The sequence below is a fragment of the Rattus norvegicus genome, chromosome 10 (genome assembly GCF_036323735.1).
Source record: "Rattus norvegicus strain BN/NHsdMcwi chromosome 10, GRCr8, whole genome shotgun sequence".
In the NCBI taxonomy this organism is placed as follows: Eukaryota; Metazoa; Chordata; class Mammalia; order Rodentia; family Muridae; genus Rattus; species Rattus norvegicus.
In genome coordinates this window covers 31,435,001-31,461,700 of record NC_086028.1, presented here as the reverse complement: position 1 = coordinate 31,461,700, position 26,700 = coordinate 31,435,001, and the positions used below count along the sequence as shown (strand labels likewise).

General features: G+C 42.8%; 1 protein-coding gene across 1 annotated transcript in view; it reads right to left on the bottom strand.

Annotated features, from left to right (window-relative positions):
* Nucleotides 1-19,165: 19,165 nt before the first annotated feature.
* Nucleotides 19,166-26,700, bottom strand: part of Havcr1l1 (hepatitis A virus cellular receptor 1 like 1) — a 27,055-nt gene continuing 19,520 nt past the window's right edge. The window contains exons 4-7 of the mRNA XM_002727735.3: nucleotides 23,975-24,024; nucleotides 21,878-21,986; nucleotides 21,023-21,056; nucleotides 19,166-19,505 (exon numbers count right to left, since the gene is read on the bottom strand). Coding sequence (XP_002727781.1) covers nucleotides 19,331-19,505; nucleotides 21,023-21,056; nucleotides 21,878-21,986; nucleotides 23,975-24,024 — 368 coding nt within the window. The 3' untranslated portion in view covers nucleotides 19,166-19,330. The remainder of the gene's footprint in view (nucleotides 19,506-21,022; nucleotides 21,057-21,877; nucleotides 21,987-23,974; nucleotides 24,025-26,700) is intronic.

Here is a 26,700-nt window from a genome sequence, read left to right as displayed (position 1 = left end):
GGTGCTTCTCAGCCATTCTATATTCTTCAGCCGTGAATTCTTTGTTTAGCTCTGAACCCCTCAACCTTTCAATATTCCTGTTTCCACCTCCCTCCTGACCTCCAAGATAGACAGGCATCAGGGGAGGTAACAGTGTAACTGGAGAGCTAAGGCTGTGCCTACACAGAGCTGGCCTTTGATTTTCCTTACCATGTATCACGTTTTTCCTTTACCTATGTCCTGCTGCTTCTGCTGCTGCTGCTGCTGCTGCTGCTGCTGCTGCTGCTGCTGCTGCTGCTGCTGCTGCTGCTGCTGCTGCTAAGCTTCAGTACAGGCCTTGACCTTTTCAGTTGAAGAACTGTTTCACAGAGGGCAAGAAAGAGATAAAACGATGGTCACAGTAATGTTATGTGTAATAGCATGATTTTTAGCAACCTAAATATCCAACCATGGGGAACCAGTTAAGTATATTTGCTTGATATATCCATGATATAAGCAGTGAGCCTAACTGAACAACCTCATATAAGCTGCTGGTAACCACAATGCTAGAGAGAACATCAAAGAGAACAATCATGTGGGCAAGCATTGCCAGGGATCAACAGTTTCTGGACATCTTTTAATATTGGACTCTAGGAGGGGGAGCTGGGCAATGAGAAATGTTTAGAGAAGAGCCATGTTTGCTTATAACTTTCATGTGGGTTGGATGTGTTATTATACAGATTGTGTTATTGCAAAGGACTTCATTTTAAATTTCAATATAACGAGGAATTTCAAATATGCAAGTTACTTAGTTTTGTATTTTTTCAGGAAGTTTTATTCGCTGGTGTAGAAGAGAAAGAGAAGAAGAGGAGAAGAGGAAGAAGAGAGAAAATGAATTAAGTGACCTTTCCTTTGCTGAGGAACAGACAGCTAGCCCAGATAGGTGGACCATTTTTCTGTTCAACAGTGTCCATTTCTCTAGGTGTTTATTACATTAGCCCAGGCTTTTACCCTCAAAGAATTGTTTATAATTCTCTCCAATAGCTGTGATTCTAAAAGTGGAGATCAAGACCAGACAACACACAAAACACACCACAACACAACACATGCTAAGTGAGGGGCATGCAACTTCTTATGTTTCACCTCTATCCAATGGGAGCACACATTTTAGGGAATGAGTGTAGATTGCCCATGGTGTCCTTAAATGAATGAAGTTCTAACACAGACTCCTTAGTAGATGGACTGTGGGTTTAAATCCTCATTTCTGACCATTTGTTTTTTTTTTTTTGTTTTTTTGTTTTTTTTTTGAGAAATGGTTTCATCATTCAGGTGTTGTGCAAGATGAACAATAAAACAGCGTTAGAACTTGTGGAATGTGACCCATTAGCACAAACTGTGGGTGAGGCTCAGAGAGGCAGGGCCCAGAGCACTACATGTCCTGAGGACTTCCTGCTGCAATGGAGCATCGCTCTTCCTGTGCCTTTGCAGTCACCACATCTCTCCTAATCTTTGAGTTGTAAGAAAACTATGGGGGCCCCAGCCCCTCTCTAGGCAGGGTCATCAGCACTCCCAGTAATAGTGATTGATCTTTTTCAAGTATTGGTGCTGGAGCAGAGCAATGTTTCAACCTCCACCCTCGGAAAGAACTCAGAGATGTAGATTGTTAGCCATGACCACCACCCTTAGAAAGAATCTAGAGATGCATTTTGTACGTGCAGTTAGGTTAAGGTGTTTTTGCTGGTGGCATCGACTTTGAAAATTTAAGGAAACAATGTCAAGTTCTGAAAGGCACACTCTTAATAGCTGAGCTAGGGATTTTTTTTTTTTTTTTTTGAGGTCAGGGAACAAGAACAATGGCAGCCAGACTAGTACTAGCTGACACTCCATTCTTGCTAAAGCTGGGCTGCTGATCGAGCTGATGACTAATTTTTAAGCCCATTTTTTGCCCTTAGCTTCCTGATATGATTTAATAAAAAATTGCACCCCAAGGATATAAAATAGAAATGACTGTTTTTATATAAAACTTTAGATTTATAATTCTCTTAAAAAACTTTATTAGATTACTTTTTGCAGTAAATAATAAAAGAATTGATCCTTTCCTTGTACCCACAAATTGCGGCCTGCCCATAAGAGAATCTGACTCTAAAAAACATTACTTACATTTTGTTAATCTTTAACAAGTTGCTTAGTTAAAAATGTATGTGGGTTCCTCAGAATAATTTTTTACTTATATTACACAATGTTGATTTATGTGATGGTATTCAAGAACATGTTTTTCTACACCTAAAATCATTGTGACTGATCACTTAATGAAAAACAGAATGTAATCTCATTGCGATTTTTGTACTGCTCAAAAGATTGTGCTGCAATGTATAAACTGTGGGAAAAAATTAAAGTTGTGGAACTCTGCTCCATCTACCCACTCACCTAATGAATGTGTGAATGTGTGTGAATATATGTGTGTATTGTATATGTATGTATGTACGTATGTACGTATGTATGTATGTATGTATGTGCATGTGTGAAGTTGTTGATCACCAAATCTCTCTCTCTTCTCTCTCTCTCTCTCTCTCTCTCTCTCTCTCTCTCTCTCTCTCTCTCTGTTGCTGTTGTTGTCGCTCGTACCTGTACACACACATGATGCCTTTTCTCACTGGTCTCTAAGAGTTTCTTGCTAGCCTCAGGAAGTCCTTCCCTGCCAGAGTGAATGAAGCTTTGTTCCCTCAGAAAACAGTCTGCTGAATGATCCATTGCCCCCTCTACATGCAGCCTCAGTTTACCTGTGTGTTCAGGTAGAGGACCCTGTCCTTGGTCATAGAATGCTAATAGGTGCTCAGCACTAATAAAAGAAATGTGCTAGATTAGAAATCCAGCAGATACCAGGTAAGGAGAATGTCTACAAGGAGACATGTCCTTGGTCATAGAGAATGTGATTCGATCCAACCATGGGACCTGCAGGATACAATTCCCTGGCCCAATGAATGATAAAAGATTAGAATTGAAATTAAGCATCATTAAACCAGGTGAGTAGACCTTTCCATGTCTTCATTGTCAACCAGCATCTCCTGTGAGTGATGATGTCATAGGAACAGGGGATTCTCACGTCTGACTTTCCCAGCTACAGGCCTTGGGGTGGGATGGGAAGACATGGATTAATAGTTCTCACATGTAAAGGTCAGCAGCGTGGCTTCCACATGTTTTAAACTCAAGGACACTGTCTACACAAAGGGAAGAAAGGCCTAGACCAGAGGTTCAAAGCCCTGATTGATCGTTAGCATCCCATGGAGAGTGTCATGTCAATCAGTGCTCAGGCCCCACCTTCAAAACAGGACCATTATCATCTCTGGAGTCACAGTCTGAAGTTTCTCCTTTTACACCAATCTCCCCAGGTACAGGCGAGACTGTGAACCTCTGGGTTGTGCAAGTTTGTTGTGGGGGTCTAATGTGTATGTACTTTTGGTTTCAGATTTATAGCTAGGGATGTAACTCAGAGTTGACTGTTGACATTGCATTCCAGAGGCTGGGATTAAAGGTGTGTACCACATTGCCTTGCCAACCAAGCCTTTTTTGGTCATACTTGGGTGAGGGAAAGGCACCATGTGTTAGCATTTGCCATGGTGATCTGGGTCAAGGCAGATCTATTTTCTGGGTCTCTTTCTCCTCCATCCAAGGGTGACCACACAAACCTCTGTGTCTTCTGTTTCACAAAAATGTTCCCTGTCTTGAAAATAATTTTGGATATCCACAGGTTTTACCAAATATTATGTGACCATCATTTCATTTTAAAATTATAGTCAATTATCCATGTCTTACTGTTGTAGGAATCTTGCTCAAATAAAAACTCAGACACCAAAAACTCAGACACCAATGAAAGGGGAAGACAGGAGCTAGCACTAGTGAACCAAAGCCAGTGTGGCTCAGGAAAGGCTTCCATGATGTGGCTGCCCTTGGTATTCTCATGTTTGCTTTCTCCTTTGCTTTTGTTGTAAATACTCTTTTCCATACAACCTATTTCTGATTAGTTTCCCTTCCCCCAACTCCTCCCAGAATCTCCCCAGAACCTCTCCTATGCAAATGCACACCATTTCTCTTTCTCGGTAGAAAACAGACATTTAAAGAATAATTATAAAATAATAAATATGGGGAAAGCAAGCAAGCAAAATTTTACAGAAACATATATGCCAGTCAGCAGGTTGCCAAGGGCAACAACCCATTGTTTCAGCTATTTCTCCAGACTATTCTGTTGCAAGTAACAAGTGAAACCATGCTTGGCAAACTGACATTACAAGTGGTGCTTTAAGTAAATCACTATGTGCATCCACAAATTGACATTTAAATATTGAACTTGTCTACCTGGTTTAACTATAGTTTTTAAGGTTTTATATCATCTTCTATGTTATTTGCATGCATAAGTGCATGTGAAGAGTGTGACTGTGTGTGTGTGTGCGTGTGCGTGCGTGCCATGGAGGGCATATGGAGACAGGAGGACAACCAGGGGCACCAGAACTCAGGAGGCAGAAATCTCATGTAGAAGTTAATACTCCCTTGAAAACCATGACTTGTGAACAATCAAGATATGAATGAAGGCAATGAAGATATCAATACCAAAGCCTTTGTTAACTCTTAGCAAAATCAAGTGTTTAATTGATTGTGACAAACTGATTCACTATGAGAAAATGCTTTGCTGTCTGAAATACATTTAAATATAAACATGGCTGGGAGACAGTTAGAAACTTAGAACTCTACATGTAACCAGCGATAGCCCCAAACACTGTCCACCTGCAATCGGGCTTCTCTAAGGCCGAGACCGGAGGTTCACTCCCTCATCTTTCCTTCCATTCTGCTTTGCCTCCTTCTAGCTCCTACTTCAGAGCTCAGCGGGTGAGTCTAGGAACGCGGAGCATCCAGGCAGAAGTGCAGTGGAAGTAGCATTAACGAGCTCAACCCCGTGCCCCATTATCTTCCCAGACGCTGCCTGGTCCATACTCAGCACGGTAGCCTCTCCTGACCGGAAACACACGTTCTTACCCTAAGGTCGACCGCATTACAATGTATCATGTTTCAGGAGCCGTTAGAAAGCATGGGCACGGGGCTGGGGATTTAGCTCAGTGGTAGAGCGCTTGCCTAGGAAGTGCAAGGCCCTGGGTTCGGTCCCCAGCTCCGAAAAAAAGAAAAAAGAAACAAAAAAAAAAAAAAAAAAGAAAGCATGGGCACCTCTAGACTCCTTTCTGTTTATCTGCCAGAGAAATTAAACCTGCAGCTCCCATGACTTAAGCCCCTTTGTGGAAGGTGAGAAAAATAATGCTTTAAGTTGCAATAAAAGAGAGAAAACAGAATCATGAAGTATTTCTAAATTGAATCTTTCCCTCTCCACTTGTATTATTTATTTATTTATCTATTTATTTTATTTTTAAACCTCATTCCCCTCTTCTTGATGTTTTTAGTAACTAAGAGAGAAGTCCCTTTTATGCATTACCAATGTTTTTCTCTCACAGACACAACTTGGGACATGTAAAGAACACAGGCAATTCCAGATCTCAATCTTGTACAGCAAATTCTTGTGCTGTAGCACTTAATCTTTCTTTAAAACTTCTGGGGTTGGGGATTTAGCTCAGTGGTAGTGCGCTTGCCTAGCAAGCACAAGGCCCTGGGTTCGGTCCCCAGCTCCGAAAGAAAGAAAAGAAAAAAAAAATTCTGTCTCTGTCTCTCTGTCTCTCTTTGTGTGTCTCTCTGTCTCTCTGTCTCATCTCTCTCTCTCTCTCTCTCTCTCTCTCTCTCTCTCGTGTGTGTGTGTGTGTGTGTGTGTGTGTGTGTGTGTGTGTGTGTATGTGTATGTGTTTGTGTACTAGAGTATGTAGCTACAGAGAGCTATCAGTCAACCACCCATGAGCTGGAATGGTACTCAGCAAGAGGAGTACATGCTTCTAAGAGCTGTACCGCTTCTCCAGCCCAACATTAAAAATCTTCATAGAAAATGTGATTGTCTATTTTTTCTTGAGATGGCCAGCAATTGAAAATGTATGCTGTGAGCTTAGAGAATAGAGACAGAGGGTTTAGATGTCCCATGCTGGCCTCAGTTACAAAAGTTCAATGCCACCCTAGAATATATGAGACCCTGTTTCAAGGAGAGAAACAAACAATGGTATTTAGGACAAGAACCGTGTTTTACACGTTGTGTGAAACAGGAATCTTTATGAGATACCGTAACAGTGGTCACTGAGCATGTCCCAAATGTTAGAAATAATATCAGTGCTTAGAAGGTCCTAACACATACCCTGGGGTGCAGAAGGGACACCAGTATGTATCCTGGATTTGGGAACACAGAGAAGTCATGTGACATAAACTCCTTGGTATTTGGGGTAACAGCAAGAGTGGCTGAGAATCCTTGCTATAGTTCCTTAGTCTAGGAAAATATACATGAAACATACTGTCTTCTCTCAATTGGCTGAATGAGACTGGATGTGGCATCTTGAAAGAAATGTGGAAATACACCATTAGGCAAGAATGGCCATGGACCCATCATTTTCCTACAGTCAAAATCCACAATCAGAGACCATTCTCTCTGGTCACTGCACTGCTTTACATCAGCAGTGTCCCAAGAATGTGAGGCCAAGCTGTGAGCTCTCAGACAGAAGCAAGGGACCTCTCTGCTTTAGAGTTCAAGGCCCAGCAGGAGCCCCACTGTGTGTGCTTACTCTGTGCATTTAAACTGGCTTTGCACCCTGCTACAGGAGAAAAACATTTTGCTCTGTTAAAATTCTTTGGGTTTTTTGCTTGTTTTTTGTCATGGAGACCCAGACCCATTCCTGGCATGGGGAACCTTGATAAAGTCACTCACTTAGGACAGCCAGGACACCTGCAAGGAGGATCAGGAGTGCAGCAGACACAGAGGTTCCAATATAGAGGTCCTTTGTGGAGATCTTCAGGGGGGATTGTGTTGGGACCACATCCTAAGGAAACATCAGTAACTGAAGAGGCACCGACTGAGGTGAGCAGAAAACACATTCTTTACTTCCACCCAGACTTTCCCTCCATTGCCAGTGACTAAGATAGAATATGAAAGTTTGTGGTCAAGCACTCCTTGATTTCCACTATTTGGGAAGCAGAGGCACAGGAGGCAGAGGAGGCAGAAGAGGCAGAGGCAGAGGAGGCAGAGGCAGAGGCAGAGGCAGAGGCAGAGGCAGAGGCAGAGGCAGAGGCAGAGGCAGAGGCAGAGGCAGAGGCAGAGGCAGAGGCAGAGGCAGAGGCAGAGGCAGAGGCATACCTGGGAGTTCTAAGAGAATATGGTCTACAGAGCAGTTCTGGGAAAGCCAGAACTACATAGAGAGACCAAATGTTTAAACAAAATATAGACTAGAACGTGCAAGCAAAACCAAACAATCTGACCTAGTACTAAGCTATGAAACTCTAGACCGTAGAAATTTCAAAGTATCTAGGAGGAGGATTAAAATTTTTTCTGTGTGGCTTGAGGTGAGAACAAGGCTGCATATCTCAAGTGATTATGTCTGCATTAGTACTTGGTAGGTTCTATTGATAAAAACAAGTTGATCCTCTGATGTTACCAGAGTTTTGGTCAGCTACTGGGTCTGATTTTTCCTCACAGATTCATAGATACTACTTGCCTTATAAAAGGCAATTCTGGATTCTCCCTTTTTTCTCTGAGACCTTGTCTCTCTTCTCAGTATGTAGGCACGGCAAGCTTAAAACTCATAAAGACCAGGCTGGCCCAAAACTCAGAGATGCACTTCCACTGGCCTCTGATGGCTAGGACTAATGCCATTGGCCTCAAGCCATGAGGCAAGATCCACACCTTTTTAAAACCATTCAGGAGAAGCTGTTCATGGATGCAGCCTGATTAACACCGTGTGATCAGACAGAAATGCAAAATCTATCCTAGTGCCCTGGTGAGGTGACCACGGGTTACCACCTACTGAAATAAGTATGAAACAGACTGGGTGTCACCTTAGGCCCTTTCATAGCTCAGCACAGGTCTACTAGCCCTAAGCAGACCCTGAGAGCTGGTGTCACTGAGATCAGGTGTTTGCCCATGTGTGAGCCTCATTGTTGGATCACAACCCCAGCTCTTCTGCTGAGTCAATGAGACCACAGACTCATTAGCTCAGCTCTCTGAGCTCTGCCTCTATGGCTACTATTAACAGGGTCAGTGTGATATTAGGTAAGTAATCCCAAATACTTCTTGACAAATACTGCTGTGGATAATGTGTGTAGGTTTTGAGACAGGGTTTCATGTATTCTAGGCAGGCCTACCACTCACTATGTAGCTAATGTGATGAACTCGTGATCCTCCTGCTTGCACCTCCTGAGTGCTTGGATCACAGCAGTGTCTGCCCTGCTACTGAACGTTTACTTTATAGCGTTTCCTGGTTGTAAGTAGCAGCAGTGGCTCTCCCTCCTCATTCACCTTCACACAGCTTTCCAACCTTCCCAGGAGATGGAGTCTGGGGAGCTCATCCTCAGCTTCAGGACGCTGGCTGCTGTTGCTAAGCATGGCTGTGCCCACCTGGGATCCCAGGAGGAGAAGCAGAGCCAGGAGGCTCAGGAGTTCATTATCCTTCTCAGCTCTGTAGGGAAGTCAAGGCCAGCCTGGTCTCCAGGAGCCCCTGGCTCACAAACAAGGAAATAAAAAGTCCCAGACACCAGCACACAATGGAGAGCCTCTGCCCAGTTCTGCATGCACTGTTCTCCATGCACCTAGAGAAGCCTGAGAGCTGCAGAGTCCAGATTTTCCTGTTACTTTCTTTGAATTAAATTCTAAATTATTTCTTCTTGCTGGTGAAGACGATTGTGTGCAGTTACCTGTGCTCAGTACAACCGTGTCATGCAGGACTGTGCTAAATCCTGCACGAGTCTCCTCAGTGAACAGTACTTTCCACATGGCATGATGGTTTCTGATATTGCACCCAGATACACAAATATGGCAGGTTAATTTATTCCCTTTTAGTTAGCTCATTCTTTTCTAACCTAACTTTTAACCATATAAAATCAGTCTCTGGTCCTTACTTCCTCAATTGTTTTATAAAATATCATTAATTGTATACAATTAATAAACTTGCCCCATCAAAATAAACCTCCTAACGCCCTTTTTGGTGTCAAAATATTTCTTCTTTTTAATGGATTTTTTTATCATATATTTAATGGTTGTTTGTTCGTTTTTGAGTCTAAGTCGCACTGTGTAACCCAAGATGTCCTGGTAACCTCAAATTTGGTATCAAGTTTGGTTTCAGCTTCCCCAGTCCTAAAACGAAAGCATGAACAACTATGCTCGACTCGTTTTTTCTTCTATGTAGAGGAGTTTCAATCAAGCCACATGGCTATTCTGGCAAGGGATCCCATCCAAACACCTTATAGACTGTGTGTTGCGACTGCAACATAGACAAACTTTTAATACCAAGAGGCTGAGTTGAAGCCCAGCCTGGTATAGACCAAGTTTCAGATAAAGAGAAGCTTAGGCCCAGGCGTGCTTTTACTCTCCTTTAATCCCAGCACTCAGGACACAGGCATGCAGATCTCTGGGGTTCTAGTCAGATCAGTTGAGTCAGTGAGTTGAGAGGTGATGCAGCGGGAGTAGAGTTCGTGACAGTTGAGTTCATGGAGTTAACAGGCAATTTTTACAGGGATAGTTTTACAGAGATGGGTTGCAAAGAGAAGAAGCTAGACCCAGCTGACAACGGAACAAGCCAGAGAAGGAGAAGGAGCCAGAAGATCAGAACAGATTGCAAGAGTTAGGCTGAACAATTGAATTGAATCCGTCAGCTTGGAGAGGAATCTGGGCCAAAATAGCTGAGTTGAACAACTCGGCCAAAATTCAGAAAGAACTAGAAAGGGTGAGCTTATTCAGTAGGAAGCCTCCCAGGTGGCAATTACATAAGGTGAATCAAAGTCACTTTTATACCTCTAGTTCTTTCTTTTTTTGACACAAAAGTCTGAACTAATTTGACAAAATATCTAAAGGTGACATGATCACAGGACATTAGATAAATGAATCTCACTATTAACACACAGAGGGATAGGCTTACAGTGTGGTTATTCCAAGGGTGACATGACGATGTCACAGTGGTGGTCCAAGCTGCTAAACAAGAATCAAATTGTCATTATAAACAGGTTAGATGTTCACTACGGAGACTACATATATTCGCACCAGTTTCTACGGTGAGATAAATAGTTCTGGGTTTCCTTGGAGTAGGTCCAGTTATATTGATCGGGTTGAATCTACTTGAAATTGCAAGTCTCCTTGAAGGACTTGTTGAAACTCCTGGATTTAGAAATCAATATGAAAGCAAGGAGCAGTCAAACAAGAAGAAAGAAGCGTCGTCTGCTACACCTACCATAGCCATAGCACAGCAGTGAGAGGCTGTCCCCAGGCAGCGGCTCCTCTCCTGAACTTCTGTTCTTTGTCGGTGACCAATGAGGGTGTGGGAGTGGGAGGCAGAATAGACAGAGGTAGGTGTTCTGACAACACAGAGATGAGAACCCAGCCCAGGTTCCTATGAAAACGCTTTATAAATGACAGGAGTCAGACAGTCACATCTCTCTGAACATCTCTGTAAGATAGAGAAGGTAGGGAGTCTGGAGTTATTTCTTACCTTTCCTTGGTAAGTGACTGACTTCTCCCACAGATTAGAGGCTCAGCATATTCAACAAAGTCAGTCCCAGGAGAACACACCACACAGCGCTGCATCACGCAGGAAGGCTAACTGGCCTAGTTGGCCCATGAAAGATCCCATGCAAAGCCCAATGCAAAGAACTAGTACTTTTGTGTAGAGAGTAGACACAGTCTTCCATGTTTTTTCCAAAATAAGAGAAACATGGTGAATATCACTTATTCCAAAATTCTGGTATGAGGAATCTTCATAATTCTGTATTTCTGAAGAAAATTCTTAATTTATGTATGGCTTACAGATGGTACTCAGGTTTAAATATGGATACTTGTAGCTTTCATATGCATACAGTTCATATGCATAGCTTACATGTACATTTATAAACCACTGATGATGGCATTGAGTTTTCTAGGTGTTTCTTTCAAGGCAATGCCCAAGAGGTTTTAGATCTTGAAGAAATGCAAGACAGGTTCAACCTGTAATTCACAAATCAGGAAAATCAGAAGTTTGAATACAAACACCCTACTGATGGCCTGAGGGTGCACACAGATCCTTGACTGGAATTAACAGGAAACTACCTGGAAAAAAACAGTCAGTGAGGACTCCAGCAGGAGCACACACTGCTCTGCCAGCTGTCATGGTTCCCCAGAAACAGCGTCATTCAATCCTGGCTCTGCTATCTACAAAATAAAACCAAGGAGCCTGGATCAACTCCTCCGAACACTCTTCTCTTTAATGGATGTGATGTAATTCAAATCTAGATGTTTTCTCTAGGAAAAAGAAAAGGAAATGTGTTCACCTGTTACCTGCAGGAAGCTAATGGAACTTTAAGCTCAACCCACTTTAAGATTTATAAAAATTGTATTTATTCACTTAATTTCATTTCTTTCTCTCTTTCTTCTCCCCTTCCCCACTTGGCCTGTATGTGTGCACAATTTTTCATGGACGAAGCATTGAGGTCAGAGGTCAACTTGAGAGAGTTGGTTCTCACCTTCTAGCAACTAGCTTGCAAGAATTGAACTCAGGTAATCTAGCTTGGCCACAGGCACCTGTTCCCACTGAGCCTTCTTGCTGGCCCTCATTTCCCTTTCCCTTAAAGGACCAGCTAAGTAATAGGTCTATTGGGTCCAGGAACCAAGAACTAGGTGTTGAGGGGCAAGCACTCCTGTCAATCAGTGTGAAAGTCAGTGAGGACAACACAGCAGGGAATGGGTGTGGGTGTGCTAAGGTAAGTCTATTCACACTATTAGATACAAACTATTCACACATTTAGATTCAAATGATTAGATTGCCAGTCCAATATAATGTATGAACAGAGGCATGAAAACAATTCAAACCCTCCCTGGACAGTAAAAATTTGATAGAGAAAAAAAAGCAAGCATGCAAAAACAAAAACAACAACAACAAAAATAAACCCAAAACAAAACCAAAAGAAAATAACTGAAACCAACAACCCTAATCAAAAAATCATAATGGGAACAAAAAAAAAAAAAGAAAAGAAAAGAAACCACCCTCTCGGGAGCCTCTCTTTCCTTGCTCCGGGACATTTTATCTCCCAGGTGGATGGGAAAGTGCAGAGGAGCTGATGGGGGTCCTGGGACAGCTGAGGACTCAGCTCAGTGTGCTTAAGTCTTGAGGAATTATACAGATGATTGTTAAGGATAAGACAGAGCGACTCTTGTGGACCCAGTGACGAGCCAGACAGAGGCCTTTTAAACACTGACCTGTGAAAGAATTTCTAAGCTTGGTAACAGGGCACTATTAATGATTTCAAGCAGCTGTGCGTGGTGACACAGACTTTTGTTCCCATTGGTCAAAGGACAGAGGTAGTTGATTACTGAGTTTTCAGGCAGTCTGATCTACTCGGAGAGAAATCATGGCCATTCACACCACACAGTGAGATTCAGCTTCAAAATCAAGTAGATAAATAAAAAAGCAAGTAACAACTACACAAGACCGAACAATTACAAAATGCTGTTCTGAATTTAGAAAATAGGGACAAGTTAGTATTGATTTCTATTGTCAGTGTTGACTCTTAGTAAAGGAGATTAGGAAATATCACCGGAAGAAGGCACATCCTCATGACTCTACTCCTTTGAGAGGACAGATTTAGCCAGAGCCAGGGTGACGCCATACAGGCTGCAATCTGACAATTTGGGGGACTAGGCCTAAGTTTCTGTTTCTCACAACTGGAAAAGTCCAAAACAAGTGAATTCCAGGGAAACCCAACCCTTACCAGCAGCCAATCAGGAAGCTGCCCCACCACCTAGCCTAAACCACTCTCACAGGCTTTGAATCAGGAACTGTAGACTCTGCCCTACCCCGTAGCTTGAGCCAAATATAGTTAATCAGTGAACGTTCCCCAAATCCCTCCAGAGCCTTAACCAATCACAAAGGCATCTACCCCTAGAGCTAGAGCCAACAAACCAAGGGGAAGAAAGGTAAGTCTCCCACTATTACTCTAACGGGGCTTAAATTGACCCTGCGAAGTCCATCCCTCTGTCCTCCATGTTGGTGTATGGTAGGCCCCTGCACGCAGGTTCTCTACAGAATAAATCTCTTTGCCGTTGCATACTATTTGCATCTAGGGCACCATTCTTCAGGAACCACAGACCCCTTATGCCTTTATGACAAGGATGTCCACATCCAAAGGGAAAACATTAATGATTTAAAAAGCTCGAATTACCCAAGATGCAATCCACAGACCACAGGAAGCTCAAGAAGGACGACCAAAATGCAGATGCTTCACTACTTCTTTTTTTTTTTTTTTTTCTTTTTTTCAGAGCTGGGGACCGAACCCAGGGCCTTGTGCTTGTTAGGCAAGCGCTCTGCCACTGAGCTAAATCCTCGCTCCCACTCCTTCTTAAAAGGGGGGAAAATTATCCATAGGAGGTGATATGGAAGCAAAGTTTAGAGCAGCGACTGAAGGAACAGCCATTCAGACCCTGATCCACATGTGGTCCGTAAATATACAGCCACCAAAACTAGATAAGATTGATGAAGCTAAAAAGTTCATGCTGAAAGGGATCAGATATAGATCTCTCCTGAGAGACACATCCAGAGCATGTCCAATACAGAGGTCAATGCTAGCAGCAAACCACTGAACTGAGAACAGGACCCCCTTGGGGGGAACTAGAGAAAGTATTGAAAGAGTTGAAGGAGCTTGCAACCCCATAAAAACAACAATGCCAACCAACCAGAGCTTCCAGGGACTAGACCACTACCAAAGACTATACATGGACTGACCCAGGGCTTTAACTGCATATGTAGCAGAGAATAGCCTTGTTGGGGCATCAGTGGAAAGGGAAGCCCTTGGTCCTGCCAAGATTGGACCCCCATGCAGGGGAATATGGGGGCAGTAAGGGGGATGTATAGGGTGAATACCCATATGGGGGAGGGAGGAAAGGGGATGGGGGTGATGAACAGGAAACTGGCAAGGGGCATAATATTTGAAATGTAAGAAAAGAAATATATCTAATAAAAATTAAAAAAACTAGGGTTTTCATGAACTTCTCACTAGTAATCACTGAACACGTGTTTAAAGAGAAACATGTGGCCATTTTTGTATGTAAAAGGATAATCTTGTGACATAACGTGAGGACTTATTCAAGATTTATTTATTTATTTTTATGTATATGAGTACACTTCAGACACACCAGAAGAGGGCATCAGATCTCATTACAGATGGCTATGAACCACCATGTGGTTGCTGGGATTTGAACTCAGGACCTCTGGAAGAGCAGTCAGTGCTCTTAACTACTGAGCCACCTCTCCAGCCCAAGGCAGGCAGACAGGAAGTAGAACTCTCCACCTGTACAGGTCACCTGTGTTCAGAAGGTCACACCTTGTATTGCCTGTTTGCTTTTCTGGGTAGAACTGTGACAGTTTTGCAATGTTGAGAATGGGTGTGGTAGTTCATGCCCTTGATCTCAGCACGTGGGAAACGGTGCCAGGTGGGTCTCTGAGTCTGAGGCCAATCTGGTCTACTAAGGAAGCCAGCAGGCTACTAAGAGAAATCCTGTCAAACAAACAAACAGGTATTTTCAATGGCATAAGGCAGTAACTTAGAGATAGAGAACCTCTTAATTCAAGTCCCTAGCTTCAATAAAGCTCCCTACTGTGTTTTAGGACAGAAAAATGAACACAGTTTCATGGACTATCAGGATTGTCCCAAGAACAGTGAGGACGTGGATGCTGACTTAGCTTTGGTCTTGCATTAAAGGTGATTTCAGTTTCACCCAAGCACATAAAAGGTGTTCTGTGCCTGTTGCTATTAGGCTAGCAGTCTAGACTTGGCATCACCCTGAGCTTGGCACAAAATGGAGGACTCCCTTTTTCAGTGGGGCTTCCTCTTCTCTGCCTGACCTTATTTGGGGAGCCTGACCGTTAATCCCCTACCTGAGGATTATTGCCTAGTCCTTGGAGAAATCACAGGTTCAACTCTATTTCTCCAGATGAGAACCTGCCCAGCAACCACCTGAAATGAGTCTTCATGCAAATGAGGCATTCCCAGGGCCTTAAGTCTCAGTTAGTGTGCATTCATCCTAAGACGACCCCCTTCCCGGTCTCCAAGGCTTAGATAAACCCTGCTCACCAAGAATAAATAATTCAGCTCTCACTGAATGCCGAGAGCTGTAACACTGGATGTGACACCGAAATTCCTGCACACAGTGGGACCAAGATCCATCCTCCCGGACTCTGCTTCATCCTGGTGTGCAGCTGAGCCTGAACAACCCGAGGGAGGAGGAAGTAGAACAGGGAACCATGGGCCATCAAGGGTATTTAAGACAGGGTAATTTAGTCTGGGTGTGATGGGACCCACTTCTCAGCACTAGAAAGTTCGTGGCATGAGACCCAGGAGTACATGGACCAACATCCATCTTTCCCTTCTTTCCTTTCTGTATAGGATCATTGAAGATGCTTATGTAGTTGAGGACAGTATGAAAGCCTATCTGCCCTGCAGTTACACTCTACCTATCTCTGGGACACTTGTGCCTCTGTACTGGGACAAGGAACCCTGCCCTTGGTCACAGTATGGCATGGTGCTCAGCATTAAAAAAAAGAAGACATATCAGAAATCCAGCAGATACCAGCTAAAGGGGAATTTCCACAACAGAGACATGTCTCTGACCATAGAGAATGTGACTCTAGTTGACCCTGGGACTTACTGCTGCGGGATACAATTCCCTGGCCCAATGAATGATAAAAGATTAGAATTGAAGTTAAGCATCCTTAAACCAGGTGAGTAGACCTTTCCATGTCTTCATTGTCAACCAGCATCTCCTGTGAGTGATGATGTCATAGGAACAGGGGATTCTCACGTCTGACTTCCCCAGCTACAGGCCTTGGGGTGGGATGGGAAGACATGGATTAATAGTTCTCACATGTAAGATCAAGAATCGACAAATGGGATCTCATAAAACTGCAAAGCTTCTGTAAGGCAAAGGACACTGTGGTTAGGACAAAACGGCAACCAACAGATTGGGAAAAGATCTTTACCAATCCTACAACAGATAGAGGCCTTATATCCAAAATATACAAAGAACTCAAGAAGTTAGACCGCAGGGAAACAAATAACCCTATTAAAAAATGGGGTTCAGAGCTAAACAAAGAATTCACAGCTGAGGAATGCCGAATGGCTGAGAAACACCTAAAGAAATGTTCAACATCTTTAGTCATAAGAGAAATGCAAATCAAAACAACCCTGAGATTTCACCTCACACCAGTGAGAATGGCTAAGATCAAAAACTCAGGTGACAGCAGATGCTGGCGAGGATGTGGAGAAAGAGGAACACTCCTCCATTGTTGGTGGGATTGCAGACTGGTAAAAGCATTCTGGAAATCAGTCTGGAGGTTCCTCAGAAAATTGGACATTGAACTGCCTGAGGATCCAGCTATACCTCTCTTGGGCATATACCCAAAAGATGCCTCAACATATAAAAGAGACACGTGCTCCACTATGTTCATCGCAGCCTTATTTATAATAGCCAGAAACTGGAAAGAACCCAGATGCCCTTCAACAGAGGAATGGATACAGAAAATGTGGTACATCTATACAATGGAATATTACTCAGCTATCAAAAACAACGAGTTTATGAAATTCGTAGGCAAATGGTTGGAACTGGAAAATATCATCCTGAGTGAGCTAACCCAATCACAGAAAGACATACATGGTATGCACTCATTGATAAGTGGCTATTAGCCCAAATGCTTGAATTACCCTAGATCCCTAGAATAAACGAAACTCAAGACGGATGATCAAAATGTGAATGCTTCACTCCTTCTTTAAATGAGGAAAAAGAATACCCTTGGCTGGGAAGGGAGAGGCAAAGATTAAAACAGAGACTGAAGGAACACCCATTCAGAGCCTGCCCCACAGGTGGCCCATACATATACAGCCACCCAATTGGACAAGATGGATGAAGCAAAGAAGTGCAGACCGACAGGAGCCGGATGTAGATCGCTCCTGAGAGACACAGCCAGAATACAGCAAATACAGAGGCGAATGCCAGCAGCAAACCACTGAACTGAGAATAGGTCCCCCGTTGAAGGAATCAGAGAAAGAACTGGAAGAGCTTGAAGGGGCTCGAGACCCCAAAAGTACAACAATGTCAAGCAACCAGAGCTTCCAGGGACTAAGCCACTACCTAAATACTATACATGGACTGACCCTGGACTCTGACCCCATAGGTAGCAATGAATATCCTAGTAAGAGCACCAGTGGAAGGGGAAGCCCTGGGTCCTGCTAAGACTGAACCCCCAGTGAACTAGACTATGGGGGGAGGGCGGCAATGGGGGGAGGGTTGGGAGGGGGATACCCATAAGGAAGGGGAGGGGGGAGGGGGATGTTTGCCCGGAAACCGGGAAAGGGAATAACACTTGAAATGTATATAAGAAATACTCAAGTTAATAAAAAAAAATAATAAAAAAAATAAAAAAAAATAATAAAAGAAAAAAAAATAGTTCTCACATGTGAAGGTCAGCAGCGTGGCTTCCACATGTTTTAAACTCAAGGACACTGTCTACACAAAGGGAAGAAAGGCCTAGACCAGAGGTTCAAAGCCCTGATTGATCATTAGCATCCCATGGAGAGTGTCATGTCAATCAGTGCTCAGCCTCCACCCTTAGAACAGGACCATTATCATCTCTGGAGTCACAGTCTGAAGTTTCTCCTTTTACACCAATCTCCCCAGGTACAGGCGAGACTGTGAACCTCTGGGTTGTGCAAGTTTGTTGTGAGTGTCTGTGTGTGCATTCCTCCTGGTTTTCGACTTATAGAACATGGGTGAGGCGTATAGCTCAGCGTAGACTGCTGATATTGCATGGTAGAGGCTGGGATTGGTGATGTGTACCTCGTGGCCTGGGAAACCACGCCCGTAGATCTTACTGGAGTGAGAGAGCCTTGTGTTAGGGTTCCGCGTTAGACATAAACTACCCCGGTGACCTGGTGACCTGGTGACCTGGTGACCTGGTGACCTGGTGACCTGGGCCTGCTTTCTGGGTCTCTGCCTTCTCTTCCATCCAAGGGTGATCACACAAACCTTTGGCTTTCCCGTTCCAGAAAAATGTCCCCTGCCTTGATAATAATTTTGAATATTCACAGGATTTATCAAGTAAGATGTGGCCATCATTTCATTTAAAAAGATAATCAATTATCCTATAATCAATAATGTCTTATGTCACTAGAATATTCCTAGAATAAATATATAACCTCAAACACTGTCCCACCTGCAATCGGGCTTCTCTAAGGCCGAGACCGGAGGTTCACTCCCTCATCTTTCCTTCCATTCTGCTTTGCCTCCTTCTAGCTCCTACTTCAGAGCTCAGCGGGTGAGTCTAGGAACGCGGAGCATCCAGGCAGAAGTGCAGTGGAAGTAGCATTAACGAGCTCAACCCCGTGCCCCATTATCTTCCCAGACGCTGCCTGGTCCATACTCAGCACGGTAGCCTCTCCTGACCGGAAACACACGTTCTTACCCTAAGGTCGACCGCATTACAATGTATCATGTTTCAGGAGCCGTTAGAAAGCATGGGCACCTGTTTATCTGCCAGAGAAATTAAACCTGCAGCTCCCATGACTTAAGCCCCTTGGGGAAAGTTAAGAAAAATGACATTTTGAGTGACAATAAAACAAATAAAACATAATCACGAAGTACTTCTAAATTAAGCTCTGCCCTCTTCATTTCCAGATTTTTATATCTAAATTCTTTCCCTCCCTTTTAAAAATATAAATGTACGGGCTGGAGAGATGGCTCAGCGGTTAAGAGCACTGACTGCTCTTCCAGAGGTCCTGAGTTCAAATCCCAGCAACCACATGGTGGCTCACAACCATCTGTAATGAGATCTGATGCCCTCTTCTGGTGTGTCTGAAGACAGCAACAGTGTACTCATATACATAAAATAAATAAATAAGACTTTAAAAAATATAAATGTACATATTTATTTAAATATATTGTTTATATACACACATATATACATATATCTGTACTTATATTTCTGTCCTTTTAATGACTTTAGTAAGATAGAAGGCCATATATATGTACATATACATTTAAATACATTTACACACACACACACACACACACACATATACATGTACATACACTTATACTCCCGTCTCTTTAGTAAGAGATACAGCCATTTCCTGGATTACTATGGCCATGCTCCCCACTGCCAGGAAGTGGGATCCTGAGATAAACTGATACGGAAAACAGCCCTGCAGCTCAAAGGATTCTCAGCGCAGTTACAGTCCATCACTTCCTTCTGCAGGTTTGGAAGGTTGTCATCTCCAAGGGCAACTGGGATTTAACCCTTGGGTGAGCACTGTCTTCAGTGACGTAGACTACATCTTCAGCTGGGAGTTGCGCTATACTTTGAAAAGCTTCGTTGTGATAAACATGGAAGGAAACTGAGCCGCATTCAGAGTTGCTGAAAAAGAGCAGGAAGATCACTTTTCAGATCCGAGCAGATTTTTTTTTTTTCATTCATGATTCAGCATGATTTTGAAATCAGCATGAATCATGGATTATTCGGGACTGGAAGGGCCCCATTCACAAAACCATAACAGTGAATGAATAGTACCACACAGAGACCTGGCAGTAAGTCATAGAAAAGTTTGTTTAGTAAGCATCAGACAAACTAAGAAATAGTAAAACAAAAACAGTTTGCATTGGCATACATTGATGTAGTCTTGTACTAGAACACGAAAGTGGAAAGTTTAAAAGACAGTTCTCTAACTCCAAACAGAGTTACCTAATCAGGGTGTACATTTTGGAATTGAGCTAAGAACTGGATGTCTCCTGTCATTTTCAGCTTATAACTATGACCCTGCAGTTAGAAGGGCCTGGTAAAGGATTTGGAGGGCCTGGTGACCCATGCTACATTCCTGAAATACACAGAAAGGTAGAAGGAGAGAACCAGCTCCACAAAGTTGTCCTCTGACTTTCTCAAGTGCCATGGAGCCTGCGTCTATACACACAAACGTGCCACCAGCAACTCCTCCCACCACAGTAATAAATAAATCCTTGCTAAAGAAAATAGAAGTGATTTTGAAATCTGCATAGCATCTGCATACTCTAACATTAACACGGAGTGGGGAAATGGGTAGAAAAACAAACAGTGCCTTTCCACAGGGGCTGGCTGTCTTGGAAACAACTGCAAAGACGATGTGCATGGCCCACACTTGCATACAGCACGTGCACAGAACATCAGGCGCTACAGAGAAAGGAAATGATTACTAGAGAGAACTTCTGGGTTTGTGGTTCAGCCTTTCCCATAAGCTGTAGGAGGAGTTTTTACTGTGGATAGTCATGGTGGATTGGGATTTGAGCTTCTAGAGCTCATAGAGGAGAAAATCATAGAAGGAAACTGACTTTAAGTCATGGGTAGTGATTTGACATAGTGGATTTTTGCCATCTCTACCCTGGCCATCACTGCTACTGAAATGTAGAACCAAAATGAGCATCTCCATTCAGCCACAAGAAGAAAACTTGTGCTGAAAATTCCAAAGAAGTTGGGACAAAGCTTTTCTTTGTTTGGGTCAATATCATTTGTACAGGTATGGAAACAACATAGGGTCAGAAAGCTCAGATGGTGCAGTGTGACGACTGACAGAGAATGGTTTTCAGGGGATTATTTTGATCTCATGTTTGTATTTTTGTAGGTTGTATTTTTCTCCCCTTCCCCCCCCCTTTTTGAAAGGGGGAGAGAATGTAATGTTGGGCGGGTAGGAAAGTACCATTGAGGAGATGGCAGAAGGGAAGGAACACGACCAAAACGTATTACATGAAAAAAAAAACAAATTGGAAATAAGTAAATAAAAAAAGAGGGGGGAAATGAAGGGGAGAGGGAGAAAGAGAAGGAGAAAAGAACGGGAAGAAAGAAACCAGGAGAAATCTTTAAGACTGCAAGTCCCGAAGCAACGGGCACAGGCTAAGTCAGCTTACCTCTCTTGGCTCTTCTTTCTTCTGTGTCTGCACTCTAAATTGGGAGGGGCAGGGAGTTGGGAGGAGTTGAAAGGAAAATTGAACATGTCACCAAAATCATCTAATGATATTTTCTTCTAGTTAAGGGTCTGTTTTTGGGGTTGGGGATTTAGCTCACTGGTAGAGCACTTGCCTAGCAAGCGCAAGGTCCTGGGTTCGGTCCCCAGCTCAAAAAAAAAAAAAAATAAGGGTCTGTTTTTAACTGAACTGTTCCCTGATATCCATGGACCCTACATGACATATCTTCTCTTCATAGCTTCATGCATTCACCCACATAGCATTCCTAACATACAAGAGTGACATTAGTAAACTGCTATTCACCAAAGGGGAAAGAAGGAGAAATCTAGGATTTTAAATTGCTTGATGGAAAATAAGCTAAACATGAACTCTCCAAGAAACCTGAGATACAAGGTTCTACTAATGGTCTCTTCCATTAGGGACCCTATTGAAAGTGTCACTAATGCTACCACCTACTCCTCATCCTCCTTCCTGTCAAAAACAGACTCCCATTAACCATCCTCACTCAGGGAGAATAAACAACCCCTAGGGCCACCTTAAATAATCCTTATGAATAACCAAGTTCTGAATATTAGGGGAACCATCCTGACCTTTGACAGGCATATTCTTATTCCCAAATTTCTGCCCAGTCACGTGAAATACATCAGTAATGATCTAATGTATGGTGTCTGGAATAGTCAATGACTGACATTCCTGAAGGAGTAAAATATTTTGCTCTACCAAAATTTCCTTGGATTTTCGGGATCATGGAAACCCAGACCCATTCCTGACATTGGGAACTGCAATAAAGTCACTTACGTATGACAGTTGGGATGCTCGCGAGGATCAGCAAGAAGGCAGACACAGAGATTCCAATACAGAGACCCCTAATGGGGATCTTCAGGGGAGTTTCCGTAGGGACCACTTCCTAAGGAAACATCAGTAGTTGAAGAGACTCCAACCAAGATAAGCAGAAAACACATCCCATACCTCAACCTAGACTTTTCCCACCTTTGCCAGTGGCTATCATAGAATATTCAAGTAGAAGGTAGTGCACACCTTGATTCCCAACACTTGGGATGCAGAGAAATACCTGAGAGCTCCAAGACAGTCTGGTCTACGTAACAATTCTAGGACATCCAGAGCTTTATAGAGAGACCATGTGTTTAAAAAATAGAGAATAGTGCATGCAAGTAAAATCTAACAGAAATCTGAGGTGTTACCAAGCTGTGGAACTCTAGACAATGCAAACTTCAAAGTGTCTAAGAGGAGGATGAAAAGGTTTCCCATGTAGTTTGAAGTGACATCATGGTTGCATATCTTGAGAGTGATGATATCAGAATTAATATCCAGTATGGTATTCCTCTATGGAAAAAAAACAATGCCTCCTTTCAGATTGTCGACAATCTGATGTTACAGATTGACTCAGCTACAAGGTCCACTCTGTCTTTGTGGATCCTACCTGTCTTATAAAAGGCAATTCGAGATTATACTTTTTTTTTCACTTAAAACAGGTATGTAGCATGTATGCATATGGCCATACTATGTAACCACAGCAAACCTGGAATCCTCCATGTAGAGGCTGGCCTCTAACTCAGAAATGCTCATGCCTCTGCTCCCTGATAATTGGAACTAAAGCCACAGTCTTATGCCAGGCAGGATCTACATCTATATAAAACCACTCAGGAGAGGCTGCTCGTGGACACATCCTGGTTAGCATTGTGTGATCAAACAGAAGTGCTTCACCCTGATGAAGGTGACTAGGGATCGCCACCTATGAGAATAAACATGAGAAGGCTGGGCACCACCCAATGTCACTTCATAGCTCAGCACTGATCTGCTAGCCTTAAGAAGCCTTCATACTACAAATTTAACTGCATGAAGCAGACCATGAGATCAGGTCTTTGCCCCTTTATAAGCCTCATCTCTGGATCATAACCCCAGCTTCTTTCTCTGTTTAGACAGTGAGACCATGGACACATTAGCTAGGCTCTATGCACTCTCTCTCCCTACATGCTCAAACAACATGTTCAGTAAGGTTCTTGGGTAAAGTATTTTCAGTTACTTCTTGACAAACACTGTGGGGAGTATGGAGTAATGTGTGCAGGTTTTGAGACGGGGTCTCGTGCATTCTAGGCAGGCCTACCACTCACTATGTAGCCAATGTGATGAATTTCTGATCCTCCTGCTTGCACCTCCTGAGTGCGTGGATCACAGCAGTGCCTGCCCTGCCCACTGGAACATTTACTTTCTATCATATTTTCCTAGTACATTTTGAATTTAATTCTAAATTATTTCTTCATGCTGGTAAAGACAACTGTGTGAGTTCAGGTACAACTCTGTCATGCAGGACTGTGCTAAATCCTGCACGAGTCTGCTCAATTAATAGTACTTACAACATGGAATTGTGGTTTCTGATATTGCACTTAGATACACAAATATGGCGTGTTAATTTATTCTCCTTTGGTTAGCTCATTCTTTTTTTAACCTAATTTTTAGCTTTAGAGAATCAGTCAATCTCTGGACCACGATCTCCCTCCATTGTTTTGTAAAATATCATTTATTGAACATATTTATCAAACTTGCTTCCCAGTAACCATTTTAGAGTCGAATCCTTTCCTCTTTTTCATGGAATTATTATCATATATTTAATGGGATTTTTGAGACAGGCTCTCACAATATGACCCAAGATGCTTTGTTTGTCCAGACTGTCCTCACACTTGGTATCTCTTATGTCAGCTTCCTAAGTTCTAAGATAAAGGCATAAACGACGATGCCTGACCCTTTTCCTGTGCTTCTACTTCTTTTGAGACAAAAGTCTATAAACTAATCTGACCACGTATTTATAGGCAACATGATTCCAGAAAAGGAGACAAGTGGATCTCACTATCAGCACACAGAGAGAGATATGCTTACAGTGTGGTTATTCCAAGGGTGGTCTGAAGATGTCACAGTCTCAGTCCAAACTGCTCAACAAGAATGAGAACAAGTCATAATTACAAAGATGCTAGATATTTTTCACTACTGACATTACCCATATTCACATATTCACACCATCTTCTATGATGAATTGAAAGTTAAATAGCATCAGGTATTAGAGGTGCACAGAGCATCACACTAAATAGTTTACTAAATTGTTCTTCGAGAAAACAGTTGTGGGGTTGGGGATTCAGCTCAGTGGTAGAGCGCTTGCCTAGCAAGTGCAAGGCCCTGGGTTCGGTCCTCAGCTCCGAGAGAAAAAAAAGAGAGAGAGAAAAGACAGTTGCACATCTTAACTTCTCCCTCTCCCTCTCCCTCTCCCTCTCCCTCTCCCTCTCCCTCTCCCTCTCCCTCTCCCTCTCTCTCTCCCCTCTCCCTCTCTCTTTTCATGTGTGTGTGTGTGTGTGTGTGTGTGTGTGTGTGTGTGTGTGTGTGTGAAAACATACAAGTACAAATACAAGTAAATGCAGGCTTATCTCAGTTGTGGAAGAGTTTAAGATCCCACCTTATCTGTCCTTCCATATGAGCTGAGGGTCGTAAGTGCACAAAGGCCACACCCACATGCAAAGGTCAGAATGCTTCTACTCAGTATGAGTGGTGCTGCCATGATGTCTATCATAGGGCACTGCACCTCGACCTGGATCACAATTTAGAAATCACCCACAAGCCAACATGTCTCCTATAATGTGAGGATTAGGTCGTGATATGGCAGGGGAGCCACTGAACTCCATTCCTATATCAGGGTGTTTCTGAGACATCTATTTTTGAAACAGATTATATATTTTGTGTGCTTTTAAAAGTCTGGATGTCAAATACAGGATTCTTGTTCTGCTGAGTAATTACAATAAATAAATGTCTTATACCCTAACCATGAACCCCTCAATTAAATGGTATTCATTAAAAAGCACATATCAGATGATTACACAGTTCTAATTCTATCAAATGACAGACATCATGCACAGACAAAGCACATGCACAGTACCCACAGAGTGAGTGGAAATACCACAGGTCTATGGAAATCCCAATGACTTGTAAAGCTGCCATTGCCCAGCATGGATAAAGTTGGGCAACTCTTGGCCCTCTTCAGTTCCAACATTACTATTTACATTTTAGTCATTGAGAGAGCCCTTCAAGGAACCAAAGTGCAATGGCTAGGTTTAGGCAAAATCTACAGTCCAGGCTCAATTGTAGTCTGAACCTTAAGTAAGACCTTCTCGGTAAGGAAGCAAGATAAAAATTTAACACTGACAAGCATCACTAGAGGCAGAGGCAAGAAAATCTCTAGGACTCCAAGGCAAGTTTAGTTTAATGAGCTCCCTGCCAGCCAAGTTGAGATCCTGTCTCACAAAACAAAATCCAACTTGTCGCACCTCAGCAGGTCACATGAATATGTAAAATGGCACTTCTTTTCTAAATCTCAGTTTTCAATAAAGGTGGTAACTTATCATTGTTCTCCCAAGAGAACCCAAGAACCCTATCCTCTGAAGCACTGAAAACTAAGTATTGAAGTGTTGTGTCAATCCTGAGATATCTTCATTGTCCTATAGTGTGTGTGTAGCTGCCTGGAACAAATTTGTTTTGTTTTGTCTTGTTTTTCCCACAGATCTTCATGCTTTAAAATCACAGTTGTAAGCTAGAGCCCACTGCAAACTCAGTTTTTAGCTCAGTTCTTCAGAGCCCTCCTTGTGGATGTTCCCACAGGCCAATAGGAGGCAAGGAAATCTATGTATATCATCGGATTGCTCAAACAACAATAACATTGCTGGCCCTTAAAATCCAGTCCTACTCCATTAATTGTTGGGTTTTAGGAAGCTTTAAGTATCCCTCAAACAGCTATCTTTTCACGCCTGGATATAGAAGATTTGAACCCGATCTTGTCTTTGGATGTCAAGCTTTCTCCCATCTCTAACAAATTGTTCATGACTATTAAGTGTAAATTCATAATGTGGGCATTCCACCTACAAACTTTATGGTATCAGGGAAGCATATGCACAAAATTTATTTTATATTAAATGGTGTGCAAATGCATATGACTCCTGTGTATGGATTTCTGCATTTGATTCCAGATGTTTGTGGAGACCAGAGGCATCAGATCCCCTGGAAATGGGATTACAGGAATCTGTGAGCTGCTCAATGTGGGTGTCTTGAACCAGCTCAGGATCTCCTCAAGAGCAGTAGTCACTTTTACCTATAGAGCCATCGCTCCAGCCCACACAAAGAACATTCCAAATCCCTAAAGACTTCAGATCCAATGTGTAAATACTCAATCTTAAAAAATCTTTTGCATTTTTCTGCTTTACAAATTAATTCAAAGATCCTTGAAGCAAATCATTGGAGAGTATCAACTGTCCCTAAGGATGGAGACTTATGAAGTCTTTCTTAGTGAGGATCTGAATGCAGGACAAACAACGTTCAAAACATAAAACCCAGTGCCCATGGCAGGAAGCCTGAGGCTGAAGATAGAAGAATCAGCTTCCAATTCAAGCGAACAGGGACAGAGTCTGAGCCACTTTCTGTCTTCATAACCTCCACTATGAGCTTTCTGATTCTGTGTCAGGTCCTGTCACTATACAACAGGGACAGATCACAGCTATACCAGCAATAGTTGTCTGAGAATTAAACACCGCATCCTAAAGCATATAGCATGCTACCAGTTACTCAGG